At 50.7% G+C, this 18,413-nt stretch overlaps 1 protein-coding gene across 2 annotated transcripts; it reads left to right on the top strand.

The window, feature by feature from the left end:
• Nucleotides 1–3,370: 3,370 nt before the first annotated feature.
• On the top strand, nt 3,371–18,075 carry Adissp (adipose secreted signaling protein). Of its 2 annotated transcripts, none has more exons than XM_075962209.1 (6): nt 3,371–3,497; nt 9,836–9,952; nt 11,559–11,698; nt 16,033–16,171; nt 17,085–17,207; nt 17,417–18,075. In XM_075962209.1, exons 2-6 carry the CDS (start codon nt 9,934–9,936, stop codon nt 17,515–17,517), a joined length of 522 nt encoding a protein of 173 aa, XP_075818324.1. In that variant the 5' UTR covers nt 3,371–3,497; nt 9,836–9,933; the 3' UTR covers nt 17,518–18,075. The 2 variants fall into 2 exon arrangements, with proteins under 2 accessions (XP_075818324.1, XP_075818323.1); XM_075962208.1 differs by having other exon boundaries at nt 17,082–17,207.
• Nucleotides 18,076–18,413: the final 338 nt, after the last annotated feature.

Here is an 18,413-nt window from a genome sequence, read left to right as displayed (position 1 = left end):
CCTACAAACAGATGGCTATATTTTATGTTAGGGTCCCATCAGAAAAACAGAAGAAATTTGTTTTTACTTTTTATATTTTATTTCTTTGCATCCCACCCCTCCCAAAACAAATCTGTTTGTTTATTTATATTGAGACATGGTTTTACTATTTAGCCCTGGTTAGCCTGGAACTCATGCCTCATCCTCCCAAGTAGTGGGGATTCTAGGTCAGATGGTACCTGCCCCCAGTAAAGTCCATGCTTTTGTATCTATGATGGGGTTTCAAGCCCACAGATTAGGAGCTGGGAAGAGGGACATAAAGTGGGGCACAGTGGAATCCACGAGCGAAAGCTCTTGAACAAAGTGGAACTCACGCCAGTTCTCATTTTCCTCAGTCTTCTGGAGGGTGAACTGCAGAAGCAGTAGGCCCATTTCGTCATCTGACCCAGGAGTCAGAGACTTTGAAGGGAGATAAAGAAACACAGAGTCCTCGTGGGCACAGCTGCTGCTCCATGTCAGCGAGGTAAGTCAGCAGAGCAACAGAGTGTGTGGGTGACAAATCCCTTCCTTGGAGCCTGCAAATGTCAAATTCTATATTGATGCTATTTTTCTTCCAGTCTTCAAGTCTCATGCAAAAATGTCTGCTGTGGCCCACCCTTATTGGAAACATATGTGAAAGGGAATGTGACAATTCATGCTAGCTAAGTAGAGCTTCACAAGGTTCTACAAGCTGTGTACCAGCAAATCTTAGATATATAGTCCAGAGAAATACATACATGAGCTCACCAAAAGAAGCAAACTAAAACACAAGAGCATACACTATTTTTGTGTGTGTCTGGTATCTTTTGCTCAAAATTGTCTTACAGAATCAGCCCTATTGTTGCATGTATTCAGCATGTTCTTTGTCACTGATATGACTGTATAAATACAGTGAAATTAGTTTATTTTATTTTCAATATATATTTGAATTCATTTCCATTTGGGCACATCACAAATGCTGATATATATATATATATATATATATATATATATATATGTAGCATCTATCAAACATTTATTTTTATTTATATGTATATGTGTGTGCATGAGCTTGCCCGTATGTACACCACATTGTGTGCAGAGTCCATGAATACCAGAAGATGGCATCAGATCTCCTGGAAATGGAGTTACAGACAGTTGTGGCTGTAGGTGCTGGGAACCAAATCCCGGTTGGGCTTGTTTCTTTGTTTTTTGAGACAGAATTTCTCTGTGCAACAGCTCTGAATGTTCTTTATAGATCAGGCTGGCCTCAAACTCTGCTTCCAGTGTGCCCCACCACACTCTACCTGCCTCAAATCCTGGTTGTACGAGCAGCAAATTCTCATAACTACTGAGCCGTCTCTAGCCCTCAAGCATCTATCGACTTTGTTAGATATTTTCAGGAGATTGATTATAGTTTAATTTTTTAATCAATAAAGTTCAGAGTACGCCGGAGCGAAAGTGGAATTTTCCATGTACCCTGTATGTTTTCCTAACATGGAGTTGTTTTCTCCTTCTCATATACTGCCCCCAACTCCATAGAGCCTGGCATTCTAGCTTTGGGTAAGGTTCTGGACACAGGAATCTTACAGGCTGGGCATTTCTGATGTTGGCATACCTTCTTCTTGGTGCACAGGCCCACTGAGAAGCAATGAAGCAGTCATATAACTTCTAATTTGGTGTTCTCGTGGCATCCAAAGTCTTACTTCCAGAACCATCAGTGGCCTTTTCTGGAAGCATGCAGCATGCCCTAGTACAGGCAGCTCCATCTCACAGGTTTTCCCAGGTAGCCAAGCCGCTCAGAGTCTGGAACTGTGGGGAGCGTGTCAAGAGCAGGAAACTATAGTTCTTTTTGTGTGGTGCTCCCAGAGTAAGCTGTGGGTGCCTTGCACTAGGCGCAGCGGAACACAGTAACTTGCTCATCTTACAAATCCAGGCAATACATTAAAAGGAGTTGGCAATTAGAAAATGGTCCCAGACAGTGAACGTTAGCAACTAGTCCCGTGTTTTTCAGCAAAAGATGAAATTCAAGTAAAAGGTAGCAGGAGAGAAAGGGAATCACGAAACTGAAAGTCAACACAAACCTAAGCAGTAAATCTGAGAAACAGGGTTCAGAGGAAACTATGGTAAACTGATGTCTTCCCAAGAGGCAGAAACCACGACCTCAATCTGGAATGTGCGTGTGAGTATATATTGTTAGATCTTATATTTCAAAAGAAGACCGGAAATCAGAATCCTTTGTGAAGAAGTAGGACCAGGGGCAAACAGACGGGAGGAACAGTTACGAAAGCCTCGGAAGGTGATAAATCTGCAGGCTACTTTTGCCTGGCGTGGTGGCCCGCAAGACTACTTTGGACACTCTGCTGATTTGGTAAAGAGCAAATATGGAATACACGAGCAGGCTCACGGGAAGGTGGGAGTGGGGGTTGAATAGGCTGGAATTAGAATGAAAAGTTCTCAATGTCCGCGCTGGAGGACAGCATTTTCTCAACAGTAGGGAGCGCACGTACCACCCAAAACACTGATAAAAGTTTGAGAGCGCTGCTGGAGACAACAGGGAAGCCATGGGCCCTCTGAAACAAGGCAGGGACTCCATGAGAAAAACAGAAGGAGTCAGGCTGAGGGACATAAAGGGACAGGGAGAGCCGGGACCTGCGGACTCTTCAAAGGCAGGGACCACCGACTATAGGAAAATCAAGCAAGCTCTCATTGGTCCAAGACCTATCTCAACTAGTTAAATTGGAAGAAAGGAACCTGTGTGTTCTGGACTGCTCCTTCGGCACTTTAAAGTCACCTGTCCTAGTCATTGTATCTAAGGGTAGAGACATTCACGCACCGACAGGTGGGCCTGTGGCAAAAATCCTAAACCTTTGCTGCGTCTCTTACCAACGTGCTCTGTGTAGACGCCCACACCCTGTAGGGTGGGTCGAGGCGCATCCCGCTGCCATAGCGACCGCCTCCTTGGAGACCGAGAGCAGAAGCTCCTGTCCCCGGGGGCGCCCGCATAGGCTCCCTCCCCCACTCCCACGCCTTCTTTGTTCTCTTGTTTATCTGGAATGGGGTGGGAAGGGAAGACACCGAAATCCCGATTCAGTCGAGTGGGAAAGATGGTTGCTTAGCTCTTAGACAAAACTGTTGTAGCTGGAAAGCCTCGCAAGGGAAGGCCGCTCTGGTCGGCTTCCACCAGCGGTTCCCAGCTGCGGCCGGCTTCACCACCAGTGCTCGTGAGGTTAGGGTGACGCCGACTCGTGGGGCGCAGCCTCCGCGCCCACGTGACATGGAAGCTCGTTGCTCATTGGCTGCTCTCAGAGCCAGCTCATTGGTCTGAAGTGCCATAGCCCCGCCCCTCCCCGCCCCCCAAGCCAATGAAGGAGGAGAAGGCGTGGCGCGGGGCTGCTGCGGCGCGGGGCTCTTCCTCGCGCTCTAGAGTCTGGTCCGCTGCTGCTGCCGCTGTCTCCGCGGTCGTTCCTGCCCGCCTGGCTGCGGGGCTCTCCCGCAAGGTGAGATAGGCCCTCCCGGCTCCACCTAGTGCACCAGAGTCGGCCCTCGGATCTGAGATCCCCCTCTGTGCTGGAGCTGGAGGCTCTGCTTTCTAGCCTGGGGAACTCTGCAGGAGCGGGATGGGGTGGGGGATGTGGGTCCTGGGCACCAATGACGGTTAGCTGTTGGGGTACAAGTGATATCTGAGGGCGGGGGCGTAATTGGGTCTTGCGTCCCCTTCCCACCTGGTCCCCACATCTCTGTGTGACCTTGGAAGAGTAACCACTGAGCCGCCGGTGCCTGGGCACGATCCTGAGGAGGATGTTGATATTGGGAGTTGTCTGCTCTGTAGACTCCTGCGTCAGCCTGGCGACTCAGAGCGCACGGCATTATCTCAGACAGACCGAGCCCCGGCCTATCGCTCGGTACGGGTACGTCTGAGGCCCGTCCTGCTGCTCTTGTCCCCCGAGAAGACAATCATAGTGGGTTGGGGAGTGCCACACCCACAGCGATGGCGGTACGAAAAGACACAGGGCCAGATCCATAGCCTCCCCAGAGTCTCTCAGAAATGGTTTGAATTAGGTTCTGGACCAGTGCTCTTTCTTGTTAGTGAACAGGGCTCCATTGGACAGCTTGAGTTTTTCCTCTTTAATCTTGGCGGTGTGATGCGGAGATGGGGCATTGCTCTGCACCTGGGAGTGTCGTGGGTGGGTGGGTGGGTGGTAGGTGGGAGGGAGATCGAGAGCAACTGTCATCCCCTGGCCTCTGCTTCTCGGGTGGAACAGTCAGTCTAGAGGCCAGAGGAATCCAAACACCGTCTTCTGGCAGAGTGCAGGGGGAATGTGGGAAGAGGATGCTAGGCAGGGGAGGGCAGCACTTGTTGGTAGACAGGAGGCACAGGAACACCCTTTTTACAGGTCAACCATTCCCTCCACTGTGTGCGTCAGAAAACAGAACACCCATACTGACCTCGCATCTGTGGCTTTGGGGAAGGAGGATTCGAAGATAGGTCAAGGCTGGATTGATGGAAGATTGCTTCTACATTTGGCCTCCATGGAGGTCTCTGTCTGAGATTCCAATGGGTGTTGTTTTTTGAGCTTTAAGGGGAGGCAGGGTAGGTGCTTCTACTGGGCTGATTGAGCTGTGACTTGGTCCCAGGATGGGTGTAAGAGAGGAAGTAGGAGGAGGAATAGAAGGTTGTTTTCTGGTCTGGAATAGAGAAAGGCCCCTGTTGAGTTGATAACCGAAGAATGGTTGAGAGAGGAGGGCTCTAAAAGGTTTGGGCTATACAGCACAGGAAAAGCTGGAACTGGGCCCTGCCTCTGGATGAAGAGCTATGTGTTCAGGAGGGAGAGAATCACAGTTCAGGAGTTCCACTTTGCCATGGATAGACCATCTTTGGTGCTTAGCTTGGGGCTTGAGCGCTAGAACAGGGCAGCCTGGAGTTGCAGCCAGGACTGGATTCAGGCAAGGCCTTTTGGTGCTAAGGACCCTGGGTTTTTCTGTAACCATCCAGCTGTTGACCCACATGCTAGTTCTTGGGAAAAGTAGCCTCAAAGCAGCCTTCCTCGGCCTAGGTTTTCTGTTATTCCAGTTTCCCTAGGAGCATCCGAAAGCATCCCCCAAGGCCTCAGCTTTTTTCTTCCTCATCCTGCAACTGCCCAGGATATCACTCCTGATTTATATGTTTTTTTAATTATTTATTTATTTGTCTGTTTACGTAGAAATGTTGTCTCATCTAGCGCAGGCTGTCCTCAAAATTACTACGTAGCCAAAGATAACCTGGAACTCCTGATCTTCCTGCCTCTGCTTCCCAGGTTTGCCTGCTGCCATACCCAGTTTTCACTCCTCTCACTCCTGATTTGTTGACATTCATCTAAGGACAGGGGCATCATCTGCTTTGCCAGATGTGGGGGCTAAAGTAGGAAAGGCTCAGCAGCCTTCTCCATAGTCTTCTGGGAACTTGGCTGCCCAGGGAATGGAAGAAGGGAAGGAAGAGATGCCCCTTTTAACCTTTCAGCTAGTTTCAGAGGAGCTGAAGTCCCTGTGGGCTGGTTTTCCGGTGCCTTTCTTCCAGTGAAGCTGCCTTTGCTCTAGGGACCAGGCCTTCAGACCTTCGTGTTTGCAGTGGTTGGGGGTTGAGGTGGGAGAACAGGGGGTGGGGCATTTTTTCACAGTGTTTTAGGCACAGTGGCACCAAGCCCTAGATGAACAAGCCACTGCTTACCCTCTATCCAAGAAATAAAAAGGCTCATCTCTACAGCCAGCGAGGGCGGAATCTGCGTTTGATCGACTGCCACCCCTGGGGGGGCTGGGATCTGTGTGGTTTGGGTGACAGTGGGAATGTGGCTGCTAGCACAGGTGCCGCTGGAGGTAGGGCAAGGCTCGGAGTTGTGAGGTGGCTTAGCAGTTCCCTGTGGACAGGCCTACAGTGGGGGAGGCCCAGTGGCCTCTTTTCCTGCATCTAATAAGGAGTTTGTGTGGATGAGTGTCACTCCCACGGGGCAGCCACTGGCAGGTTGTCTGTTGTGAAAGGAGGTTTGGTTTTTCCAGGCTCTTGTGGGTCCCTGCAGTTACTTGCCTTCTGGTTCCTAAGGTCACAGGCAGTTCCTGGGTGATGGCAACCGCAGGAAATGGAGATCTTGCTTTCAGCCGTTTGCTCATCACAGGGTAGGCATGGGCAGGGAACTAACGGACTGTCGTAACCCTCCAGATGAACGGTGGAAGGAAGCCTCAGTTTGGGGAGGAGGCTGTTGTCTAGAGTGAGAGTTGGCTAAGAGGTTAGAGTGAGACCTTCCTGAGAGTCACTGGCCCTGCTCACACCGTATCTGTCCTACTGGCGTTTCTCTCAGGGTATCATTCATTAATTCAATTAACTAGTGCAAATTGAATTCACCTTCCTTTCTGATGGATGCTGGGGACATTCGGCAAACCTACAGTCGCTGCCCTTTATGGTAGGAAGGTTTGAAAACCAGTGCTCAGAGATTGAGAGGGGGAGCTGTCAGGCCTTCCCTGGCATTTGGAGTGGCGTGTGATTGCTTTCCTGAAAAGAAGATGCTGGGCTGAGCTTAGGTGTAGATGGGAGTTGGGGAATTTCTGGCTGAGAGCCTGGGCAGAGGTAGACTGGGACTACTCCAGGTCAGACTGTTTTGTTAGAAGGGCTCAGGGGAGCCTTCGCTGGTCAGGTTTACCCACATCTCTAGGAAGTGTCCTGAGATACGGGGAACTTTGCAGACACTGGACTGTGGCTGTCCCTGGGCTGCAGACATGTGTCTGGAACAGCCACCTTAGGTGAGAAGGCCAGACACCCTGGTCATTTGTCATTGCCTGGAATCTACAACTGTAGGAAGTGGCTGGAAGTTAATAGGAGTCAACTCTTCTCTAAGGCTAGGCTCCCTGGAGGCAAGCTGACCACAAGCTACCCTCATCAGAGGTGAGTGGGGCATAGCTTGCCTCTCTTCGTCATTCCAGGGCCTGGGAACTAGCTTCTGTGAGGGGGGTTGATGGTGACTATTCCTGTTCTGTCCGCTTCTGCATTCCAGAGTGTGGAATCTTGGACTCCATTCATCTCTCCAGGCCTCTTCTTCCAGGGCTGTCCTGAGACCCAAGCTGTGAACACCCTAGCCATGGCTGGGGTCTGGGTGGGCTTGTTTGGCAACAGACAGTGGAGAAGAAAGAAGGGCCAACTCCATTCCCAGTGATTCCCAGGACTGCGCAGTACACAGGGGACCTTGAGTTCATGCCCTGGACAGGCCCACCCACGGCTACAACGCTACCCTGTGGTTTCTCTTCATTTTCTGGACTGTCCAAGGTCATTCCTGGGTCACTCATCTCTAAACACTTCAGTGTGCATCTCTGAAAAATATGGACATGCATTTATGGTACAATTCCACTACCTCACCAAGTAAAATCAGCGTTTCAGACTGGCTTCAAGCTTTCTATGTAGCTGAGGCGATGGAAGGACAGCAGTGTCCTGGTTTTGAGTTGCTGTGTGGGTGCTGGGAGCTGAAGCCCTGGGCCTCTGTAAGAGCAACAAGTGCTCTTAACCCTTGTTCCAGCCCTTATGGCTTTTAATTAAAGGTATGCAGTGCTGGGTCCGTGCCACATGCTAAGCAGGCACTCTACTATTGAGTTACATCTCCAGGTTCCCACTTGTTTCTCTCTCTCTCTTTCTCTTAATAGCATCTCGCTCTGTAGACAGGCTTGCCTCAGACTCACACCTGCCTCTGCCTTCTAAGTACTGAGATTAAAGCCATGCCGCCACCACATTCAGCTTCCCAATGTCCAGCCTCCTAGGTTTATTTCAGTTTTGACGGTATGTATGTATCTCAGTGGGGGTGTGTACTCGTGAATGTGGGTGTCAGGGGAGGCCAGAAGAGGTTTTCAGATCCCCTGGAGTTGGAGTTACTGGTAGTTGTGAACTCTCTGACATGGGTTCTAGGACTTGAACTCAGGTCCTCTACAGAAACAGTATGTTTAACCGCTGAGCCATTCAGCCCCCAAATGTCTTCCTTTAATAGGGAGTTAGAAATCCCTTCCACCGTTTCTTGTAGCTAATGAGCTGAAAAGGGTCGGTTTTCTTGTAGAATTGTTCTGCCTTCTTGGTGCCTTACTGTATGTTAATCTAACACAGGATGCTAGAGAGACATTTTAGATTGTGTAGGCCATATGGTCTCTGTCACAACTATTCAAGTAGTTTTGTTTTAGTGCAAAAGCTGTCACAAATGACATGCAAATGATCAAGAGAGACTGTGACCCAATGAAGCTTTGTTTGCAAACAAACAAAAGACTGTGGCCCAATTCCATATCTAGAGCAGCCTCCTCTTTCCCCCCCTTGCAGTTTGAAAGAAACAGGTCAGTTGTCCTGTGGCGTATCCTGGCTTCTGGATGGTCTCATTGTGTGCTCAGTTATTTCGTTTGTTCCACAATCCCATGTTCTTAGTGTTAAGAAGTTGGGCACAGAGGCTCAGTTAAGTCTTCTCTAAGCATCTTCATCAGTCATCTTTGTCAGAGGTGCTGTGACACAGCAGGCACAAATGCTGTCCCATAGTGAGTGGGGGGAGATGTTCTGTCTCCGCCAATGCAATCTTGTGTCATTCTCCCTTAGGATCACTGGGTCATCTGTTAATGCCACTTGGGCATCTGTGTTCTGTCTCATGGTTCAGCATCTTGAGTGTCCTTGCCTCTGGCGGTTGTTTCTTTAGGAGTGCAGAATGACTTGGCATTTGATCCATTGTCTTAGCAGGAAGTTGCCTATAAAGAAGGCAGTTCACGTACAAGATATAGGCTGGATTATTTCTCTTTAATTGCCTGTTTCCATAGCAGAGAGCTGCGCTGCTGCCCTCAGTGGTAACACATGATTGTTTTCTACCTTTTCTGTAATCTCTGTGTGCGTGCTGGTTAATGTATTCCATCTGTACTATCAGGTGCCCTCACTATTCTTTTGATCTTTAAATGGGCTCTACCCTACCCACCAGAGGCTTCTTAAGAATTCCTTATGGTTATTCTTTTTTATTTTATTACATTTGCTTGTATGTGTGTGTGTGTGTACATACTTGCACATGCACTGGCCAGCGTGTGTGTGTGTGTGTGTGTGTACATACTTGTACATGCACTAGCCAGAATATGTGTGCAGGCCAGAGGAGAAGTGCAGGGGTTGTTTCTCTTCTGCCATGAAATTCAGGTCATCAGACTTGGCAGCAAGTGCCTTTACCTGCTGGTCCGTCTCACCAGCTCCTTGCTTTTGCACTGAGGCGGCCCTTGAGTTGCTGAGCCAGAGGCCTCCATGAGTCAGGAGGGTCTAAATATCAGGCTCAGAAAGGAGCACACCCCTCCACAGGACTCTGCTCTGTATGTGGCCCTGATGGACTCTCCGAGTAGGAATGTGAAATCATAGGAGGTTATCTCCTGTTGTTGCCCACTTCTAAGCCTACTGTTGACTGATCTGTACCCATTTGAACTGGGTGTATACCTAAATAATACAGTCTTTTGGGGTCAGCAATGCCAGAAATAGCCTCTGAAAAATTCCAATAAAGCCTCCTTTCTTTTTGAGCTGTCTTTCCTGCCAGCCTTAGGTAGGCTAGATATATGAATCCTGTGTTGGTACTTTGGCAGCTGAAGTTAGCTGGTTGAGCCTTAGTTTAGTAGAGTATCAGGCAGGGCAGGGCTGAGGTGTGTGTGTGTGTGTGTGTGTGTGTGTATGTGTGTGTGTGTTCATACACGTGTGCACTAGAAGGGTCATGCAGATGTCCCTGTATTTTCTGAAAGCAAGAAGGGTTTAAGTCTTTTCCAAAGATCCCCACCAGCCGTGAACTGCTAGCGGTCCTGACTCCTGCTCTCCTTATTCCTCATCCCTCAGGTTCCTGCCACTGTCTCTGGAGCATGGCAGGCTGCTGAGCTTGAGTGGCAGTGTCAAGCAGGAGCTGTGTGTCTTGCCCAGTGGCAGGGAAGGTGTCCATGGCTGCAGCCAACAGAGGTAAGTGCTTTCCTGGGTCTGTAAGATTGCATGAGCTCTTGGAGTAGCCCCTGGCAGATGGAGTATTGTTGCATATTGGGCTTGTTTCAGCCCTGAATGTGGTATATCTTAGTGTTGTTGAGAATATGCCAGTGTTTGTCCTGGATCCAGGGAATCCCCCAAGCCCTAGCAGGGCCCCTTGCTTGCTCCTTGTTTGCCATTCTGTGGAAGTGTGTGCTGTTGTGTTCCCATGTGCAGCCCTTCTGTCCCACTGGTAGCAGTCTTAAAGGACATGTAGGGCTGGGTTAATGTCACAGACCTGGCTCAGGACCTCAGCGTGAATCTGGAAGGCTTTAAGCATAGGAAATCTCATAAGATTTGAGTATCAGGTTGATGGGGTTCTACAGGGATCACGGTGGCTGTGTCCGACTGGCTCCGAGAGCTGCTGAGTATTGAAGAACATAGGCCAGTGCCAGTCTAGGTACTCTGCCAAAATGACTCTGGATCAGAGGCCTGAGACCTTCACAGAGGCCTGGGGTCATGCCCTTCGTTCCCATAGGCTGAGTGTCCAGGCTCCTGGCTATCTCCCAGCCACTCAATATGTCTTAATCCCTGGCCTTTCTGGCTTTAGGACTTTCAACACATCACAGTGATAGCTAACTAACATCTCTCATCTACGCTAGCAGAGGAGGAAACTGGGATGAACTGGGAGGCTTCTCAGCTTCTTAGCTGCTAGTACCATTGATCATGAATGGCAGCTGTAGCCTCTTCTAAATGGTCAGCTGCTTAGTTTGTTTTTCAGAAGTGTAGTTTTAAACGCCTCTTTTCTCCCACTGCAAGTAGATTCCCTAGGGTTTGTTCTTATCACCATACCCCAGGTTGGTTGGGGTTATCAGGAGTCTCAGGCTGGGCCTGTCTCATACACTTACAAAGCTGGAAAGGACAGCATTGGTGGGCCTGGGGAGGCGGCTCAGCTCAGCAGTCCTCTTGCAGAGGACCTGGGTTGAGTTTCCAGCACCCACATCAGGCAGCTCAGAGCCACTTGTAAATCTAGTTCCGAGGTATCTGCTGTCTTTGTTGTTGTTTTTTGTTTTGTTTTGTTTTTTGAGACAGGATTTCACTATGTAGTGCTGGCTGGCCTTGAACATATAAAGATTCACCTGCCTCTTCCTCCCAGTGAATTAAAGGTCTGTACCACTACACCTGGCAAGTCCAGTGCCTTCTTGCTTTGCACATTATGCACATAAACTCAGACAGACAGATGCGCGCGTGCGCATACACACACACAAACAAAAAACTGCCAGGGATGAAGAGTGTGGCATTGTGGAGGGTCCATCTCAACACTGCATGATTGTAGGGAAGGTGCCAGCCTCTTTCCCTCCAAGGAAGGGGTCATATCAGCTAGCCCTTGAATCTTATATTTATGCTGGGGAGTGCACATTTGTGAGAAGACTACACAGGGAGGTGTGTGTGGGGAGTGTCCAAGCCTCAAGATTTACAGTATCTACCTGGAAGGGTCCTCGTCAATTTATGGGTTGGGTTATGCTAAGAGCAGTCTGGGCATGGGGAGGAAACAAGGAGGTAAGGGAATCCAGCAGCCCCTGGAGCCTTCTCCTCCTCTTCCTAGGCAAGCCCAGAGTCCGAAGTATCCGCTTTGCAGCAGGCCATGATGCAGAAGGTTCCCAGAGCCATGTCCACTTTGATGAAAAGCTGCATGACTCAGTGGTCATGGTTACTCAGGAAAGTGATAACAGCTTTCTAGTCAAGGTATGTGAACTCCTTCCTTCCATCAGCCTCACTCCACCTGCATCTTTGCTGGCTTGTAGAAACTATCTTGTGCATAGAAACCCTTCCACAGCTGGACTCATGGGCACATCCTGTGCATAGAACCCCTTCCACAGCTGGACTCATGGGCACATCCTGCACATAGAAACCCTTCCACAGCTGGACTCATGGGCACATCCTGCGCATAGAACCCCTTCCACAGCTGGACTCACGGGCACATCCTGTGCATAGAACCCCTTCCACAGCTGGATTCATGGGCACATCCTGCACATAGAACCCCTTCCATAGCTGGACTCACAGTCACATCCTGTGCATAGAACCCCTTCCACAGCTGGACTCACAGTCACATCCTGTGCATAGAAACCCTTCCACAGCTGGACTCATGGGCACATCCTGCAACATAGAACCCCTTCCACAGCTGGCTTCACAGGCACATCCTGTGCATAGAACCCCTTCCACAGCTGGACTCATGGGCACATCCTGCGCATAGAACCCCTTCCACAGCTGGACTCATGGGCACATCCTGCACATAGAACCCCTTCCATAGCTGGCTTCACAGGCACATCCTGTGCATAGAACCCCTTCCACAGCTGGCTTCACAGGCACATCCTGTGCATAGAACCCCTTCCACAGCTGGCTTCACAGGCACATCCTGTGCATAGAACCCCTTCCACAGCTGGACTCATGGGCACATCCTGCACATAGAACCCCTTCTACAGCTGGACTCACGGGCACATCCTGTGCATAGAACCCCTTCCACAGCTGGACTCATGGGCACATCCTGCACATAGAACCCCTTCCACAGCTGGACTCACGGGCACATCCTGTGCATAGAACCCCTTCCACAGCTGGATTCATGGGCACATCCTGCACATAGAACCCCTTCCATAGCTGGACTCACAGTCACATCCTGTGCATAGAACCCCTTCCACAGCTGGCTTCACAGTCACATCCTGCACATAGAACCCCCTCCACAGCTGGCTTCACAGTCACATCCTGTGCATAGAACCCCTTCCACAGCTGACTCCACGGGCACATCTTTGCATCTCCTGAGCCTTGATTTCTTCATCTGTAAAATGGGAGGTGGGGGAATCAGTGAGTGGTTCAAACAAATGTCATTTGATTCAAGGCTACTTACTGTCAGTGGCCTAAGCCAGACAAGAGCCATAGAAGTCTGGTTGGAGGCTGTGGTGTCATGGGCCTGGATCAGGCCTAGGCATGCTGTCCTGGCTCTGTGGCCTTGGGCAGTTTGCCCCTATTTATCTCTTCCCTCCCTTTGTGTCTCTTTGTTTCTTACATTTATTTGTTTTGTGGGAGCATCATGCCATAGTTAGACATGGAGGTCAGGGGACAACTTGCACGAGTCTGTTCTCTCCTCCACTTTGCGGGTTTTTTCAAGACTCAAACTCTGGTCGTCATGCCTGGCTGCAAGTCTTTACTTGCTGAGCTATTGCCCCAGCTGGCTCTTCATGCCCCCACAAAGTTGGTGTGAGAATGGAAGGATGTGTGTGTGTGTGATGTTGCTAATTACGGTGATGATGAGGTGTTTTTAACTCTGCCTGGTGTGGCTCTTTGTAGTGGTTTTAATGATCTCGACTGAACCTAGGGCCTTGTACATGCCACACACACACCACTACTGAGCTGTGCCAGCTTTGCCCTGTATCGTTGACTTACTGGGGCCCTTTCATTCATAGCCACACTCCACACACCCAGCAGCATGGCCCTTCAGCTGCTTGGATGCTGTTAGGTTCCACACACACTAGGAAGGGGCAGGAAGGAATTGTGGGAGGGACACGGTTGAGGAAAATGGGGATTCAGAGGCCTTCAGGTAGGTCCATAGGGTCCCAGAGTTGGGCAGGAGTGCCCTGTGGTGAGAGGTCAGCGGGTGTCTCCATGAAGACTAGCCCCACAGGCTTGCTGCCCTTCTCAGAGGGATCCCAGGTTCATATTCGTTTCGGTCGAACGCTAAAGTCTTTATGTATTCTCTCTTCTGCAGCTGATGGCTCCCAGGGAAATAAACAAAATAAAAGCACTGAAAACATTATCAGGAAAGTTAAATGTAGCCATAGTCATAGTTATACCACCCAGAAGTGTCCCTGGTGACTATTTTAGTGCCCTTTTCTCAAAGCTTGGTTTCCAAGAGCTGGTATCACAGCGGACATGGTAGTTTTTGCTTGCCTCTGTTTGCAAACTGTTTCCTGCCTGTTAGGAAATAATTTTCAATCAGATTTCACCCCCATCTGCTATTTGGCATATGTCATGGCTGCTTCTGTGTTTCTGGGTGTTCCTGTTGTTTCCATTTCTGTTATAAATGAGGTGCTGATAAGCACTGTCTTATCATCTCTGAGTATTTCCCTGGCAGATTCTGCAAGCGCCACAGCTGGGCCCCAGGTCACAGCAGACAAGTGTAGCCAGAAAGTCTTGAACATGATTACCGTGTGCGCGCCTCACTACGTGTGCCGTAGTGCACACACAGAGGTCAGGGCACAACTTCGTGGAGTCCTTCTCTCCTTCCACCTTCCTCCTGCACTGAACTCAGGGTCAAGGCCTGTGTGGCAAGTGCCTCTGTCCACTGAGTCAGCTTACCAGCTCCCAGAAAGCCTTAAAAAAAACTATTCACATTTATTTGAGGGTCTGGGGGAGGTGTGCCATAAGATACATGTGGAGGCAGAAGACAACTTGCAAGAGTCAGTTCTGCCATGTGGGTTCAGATCAGTGGCAAGCACCCTTTAACCCCGTGCCAGCTCACTAGACCTGAGTTTTTTGTTTTGTTTTTGTTTTGTTTTATTTTTGGTTTTTCTAGACAGGGTTTCTCTGTGGCTTTGGAGCCTGTTCTGGAACTAGCTCTTGTAGACCAGGCTGGCCTCGAACTCACAGAGATCCTCCTGTCTCTGCCTCCTGAGTGCTGGGATTAAAGGCGTGCACCACCACTGCCAGGCTTAGACCTGAATTTTTTGAGGGCCATCAACTTGGCTTAGCAGGTGAAAGTACTTGCCCAGCCTGGCTCCTAAGTTTGGTCCCTGGAACCATGGTGGAAAGTTAGCACCAACTCCTGCAAATTGTCTTCTGTTCTCCACAGCACTATAGCCTGTGTGTTAAACCCACCTTTCACCCCCAATAAATAACTGAAAAGCAAAACCCCAAATTTAAAAGAAAAAATGTGTTGTTTCGTTTCGTTTTTTTGAGACAGGGTCTCACGTACTCCAAGCTGTCCTTGAACTGGCTGTGTAGCCAAGGACGACCTTGAACTGCTGGTCCTTCTGCCCCCACCTCTAGAGTGCTGGGGTTACAGGTATGCCCCACCATGCCTGATTTGATTTGGTGCTGGGGGTCAAACCCAGGGTCATGCATGCTAGTCAGGCATTCTACCAACTGAGCTATATGCCCAGCTCTTTGCTTTGAGAGTGTAGCCGGGCTGGACTAACACTGGGAAGCTCAGACTGGCCTCAAATTTGTGGAGTCCTACTGCCTCGGCCTCTCTAGTGCTGGGAGCAGACGGGAGCTACTGTGTCTGGCTCAGGAGGCTCTTAGAATGGCAGCCGTTTCAGCTTCTGACCCTTCACACCAAAATTCCCGAGGCTTCTGTCCCAGAGGGACAGCACTGCTTGTCCAAGCAGTGTATCTAGACAACAGAAATTGCTTGGGCCACGAGCAGAGGTCACTGGTCACGTGGTACCTTTGAGTGGGCAGGTAGGCAGGCATCCATTACCATGTGTCAGCGGACAGGATCATAGGGTCAGTGTTAATATTTGGTTTGTGACCTGCTGTAGACTCTCAGAGCTGCTTTACTGTGGGTTTTGTTTGGTTCTTGGGTTTTGCACGTGTTGAGTACATAGTCTACCACTGAGCTGTACCCAAACCCTAGTGTCCATCCCTCCAGTTCCGTCCTCTTCCCAATCCCATGTTGTCAAGTAACGAAAACACCAGCATCCCTGACACTGGCTGCTGGATCTGGGCTGACAGGGGCTGGATGTTAAGCTTTCCCTCCCTGACACTGGTTTCCTCCTGTGTGCCACACGGGACCGAAGTGACCAAGAAGTCTAGGAAGGACTTCTGTAGTTCACAATGTGACCTCTAGGCAGTCACTTCCTGACTTCTATATTCTCACCTATAAAACTGACCACTGAGGCCTGTGGGGCCTCTGAGACAGATGCAGGGAATGCCTGGAGCCATGAGGGCGAAATAGCTGGAGAGTAACAAGAGCTGGGCACCCGGGGCAGCAGATGCTGGGGCCCTTCAGGAGCCTAGGCGGCATACCCTGATGCCTAGGAGAAGCTGCAGTGAAGATGCCTCTCTCCTTCTCCTTGTCGCTGCAGGTTGGCTTCTTGAAGATCCAGCACAGGTATGAGATTACCTTCACTCTGCCTCCAGTGCGCAGGCTGAGCAGAGACATCCGTGAGGCCCCTGTCCACAGCTTGCACCTCAGGCTCCTCAGTGTCACTCCCGTCCCTGAAGGTAGGTCCCCTCCCGGGCTGCTAGAGGCCTGCCCTCACCCATGAGGGCTTAACGTGAGTGGCATGAGAACATGAGGTTCTCTGCCCTTTTCCCTAGTCGGGTGAATAGGCAGCTCAGCCAGTTAGGGCCATGGTACCTCCTTGAGCTTGTGGTGTCGGGGCAAGGCAGTTCAAGCCCCAGGCCTCTAGTTTTGGACAGAGAAGCCCATTCTGTTAACACACACTGCAGCTTTGCACCTGCCCACTGCCTGGTGGTACCCTCAGTGGAGAGGTCCCAGAAATGGAAGCCACTGAGATCTGTCTTTGGCCCCCAGCCTTCCCTCTCATCTTCCTGGGTAAAAGGCTGGAGCTGTAGGAGCTAACGCCTAGTACCTACTTTCCAGGCTTTGGGTTCTAGGCTGCTTCTCCAGCTGGCTTCTGATCCTGTCCTGCTCCTGATCCCCAACCTGGCAGAGACCAGACTGTCAGTTTTGGGGTGTGCTGCTGAGCTCCAGCCTCATTTCCGTGTCACCACCACTGCTGCTTCCTAACGGCCTGCCCTTCAGGGAACTGGGAAAGTCCTTTCCTTTTGCCATCCCAGCTGCTGAGAGCTCACTCCTTGTTCTCTGTCACTTTCCTGCCTTCCTGTGTGGCACCAGGGGACCTTTTTCTTAGAAGGATTAACTGGACCCTGTCCTTCCACCTTCGAGCCATGAGTTCTCACGCCAGAGACACATTGACCTTATTTGAAAGAATGGGAAGTTTCTTGAAGTTCTGGGCCAGCTTTGTGGGGCTGGGTCTCTGGAGGGACCATCTGGGCCTCTTTCTGGAAGAGGCTCAGCGAGATTTACTGGGTGGGGGACTGTGAGTGCTGGGGACACTATAGAGGAGTCATGGGAGGTACCGATTTCCTGCCCTTCCCTGTCCTCCAGCAGGTTACAGCATCAAGTGTGAGTACTCAGCACACAAAGAGGGCGTCCTCAAAGAGGAGATGTTACTTGCCTGCGAAGATGACACAGGCACCTGCGTGCGTGTGATGGTGCAGGCACGGGTCATGGGTGAGTGAGAGCAGGGGAGGTCTGGCTGGGCGAAGGAGTCATAAGGCTGGCCTCAAGAGATCCTAGAAGCTGGCAGGGGGTTCTAAAATCTCCTTGGCAGGGTCCTCTTCTGGATCCCCAGCCAATGGGAGGAAGAGGCTCCTGTGGAACAAACCTTGTGTGGTACCGGGACACAACCAACACGCTAACTTGTGGCCCCTGCCTTGCAGACCGGCACCATGGCACACCCATGCTACTGGATGGTGTCAAGTGTGTGGGCGCCGAGCTGGAGTACGACTCGGAACAGAGCGACTGGCACGGCTTCGACTGAGGCCTGGGCCCTGCCTGCCTGCCTGCCTGCCTGAGCCCCTGAGCCTTAAATTCCTCCTGCTTCCCGACGTGCTGCGTGATGGTGTGGCTTCCTCACCTCTCCCCTGGGTGGGCGTGGCAGGGCTAGACCTTGCTGGTGCCCCCCACTTCTGCCTTCATTCCTGCCACCATCCTGCCTCTCTTGTGGTCTCTTCTCCCACTTCCTCCTCTCCCATGTGCCTGAGTCTCCTGACTGAAGAAATGGGTTGAGTCCCAAGGAGACTCTCTGAGAGGAGGGACCTGGGGTGGGATTTACCTCTTCCACCCCAAGCCATAGGGGGTTTTAGCTAGGGACTGGGAGAGAACGGAGTGGCTCTGTCTCTGTGACATTGATGCCCCATTGCTGCTGCTATTGTCTCCCGTCTCCACCTCTGCTGCCCCTCCATTGTCCCCACTGCTCTTCATGTGGTGAGGAGGCACAGTTCCCACAGTTCCCAGCTCCTACCCCTCAGGTCTGTGGTACTTGGTTTTTAAATGACTGGTTGGGATAGAGACCTTAATAAACAAAAGTTCCAGTAGATACCGGTGGGGGCATTTTGTTCTCTGGGGTTGGCAGATGACCTTACCCTTCACAGATGGACCAGCTCCATCAGGAGGAAGAGGCATTGCACAACACTGTAGCACTGGCACCACAAGGGGATGGATGCCTTTTAGGCCTGGGACTCGTTGCTTAATATGGGTGGGGAGGTGCCTCCTGCCTAGGATAAAGCAGTCTTCAGGCCTCTGATGCCAGACAGGGAGAAAGCAACAGTTCCTTGCCAGGTCCCTTTCATCTGTGCAGCTGAAAACGGCCTCTCTTCTCTCTGGTACTTGTACCTCACACACTACTCCCACTTGTGGGGCTCCCCACTCCGGTGG

The sequence above is a fragment of the Microtus pennsylvanicus genome, chromosome 2 (assembly GCF_037038515.1).
Source record: "Microtus pennsylvanicus isolate mMicPen1 chromosome 2, mMicPen1.hap1, whole genome shotgun sequence".
NCBI classification, from domain to species: Eukaryota; Metazoa; Chordata; class Mammalia; order Rodentia; family Cricetidae; genus Microtus; species Microtus pennsylvanicus.
This window is presented reverse-complemented; position numbering and strand designations above follow the sequence as displayed.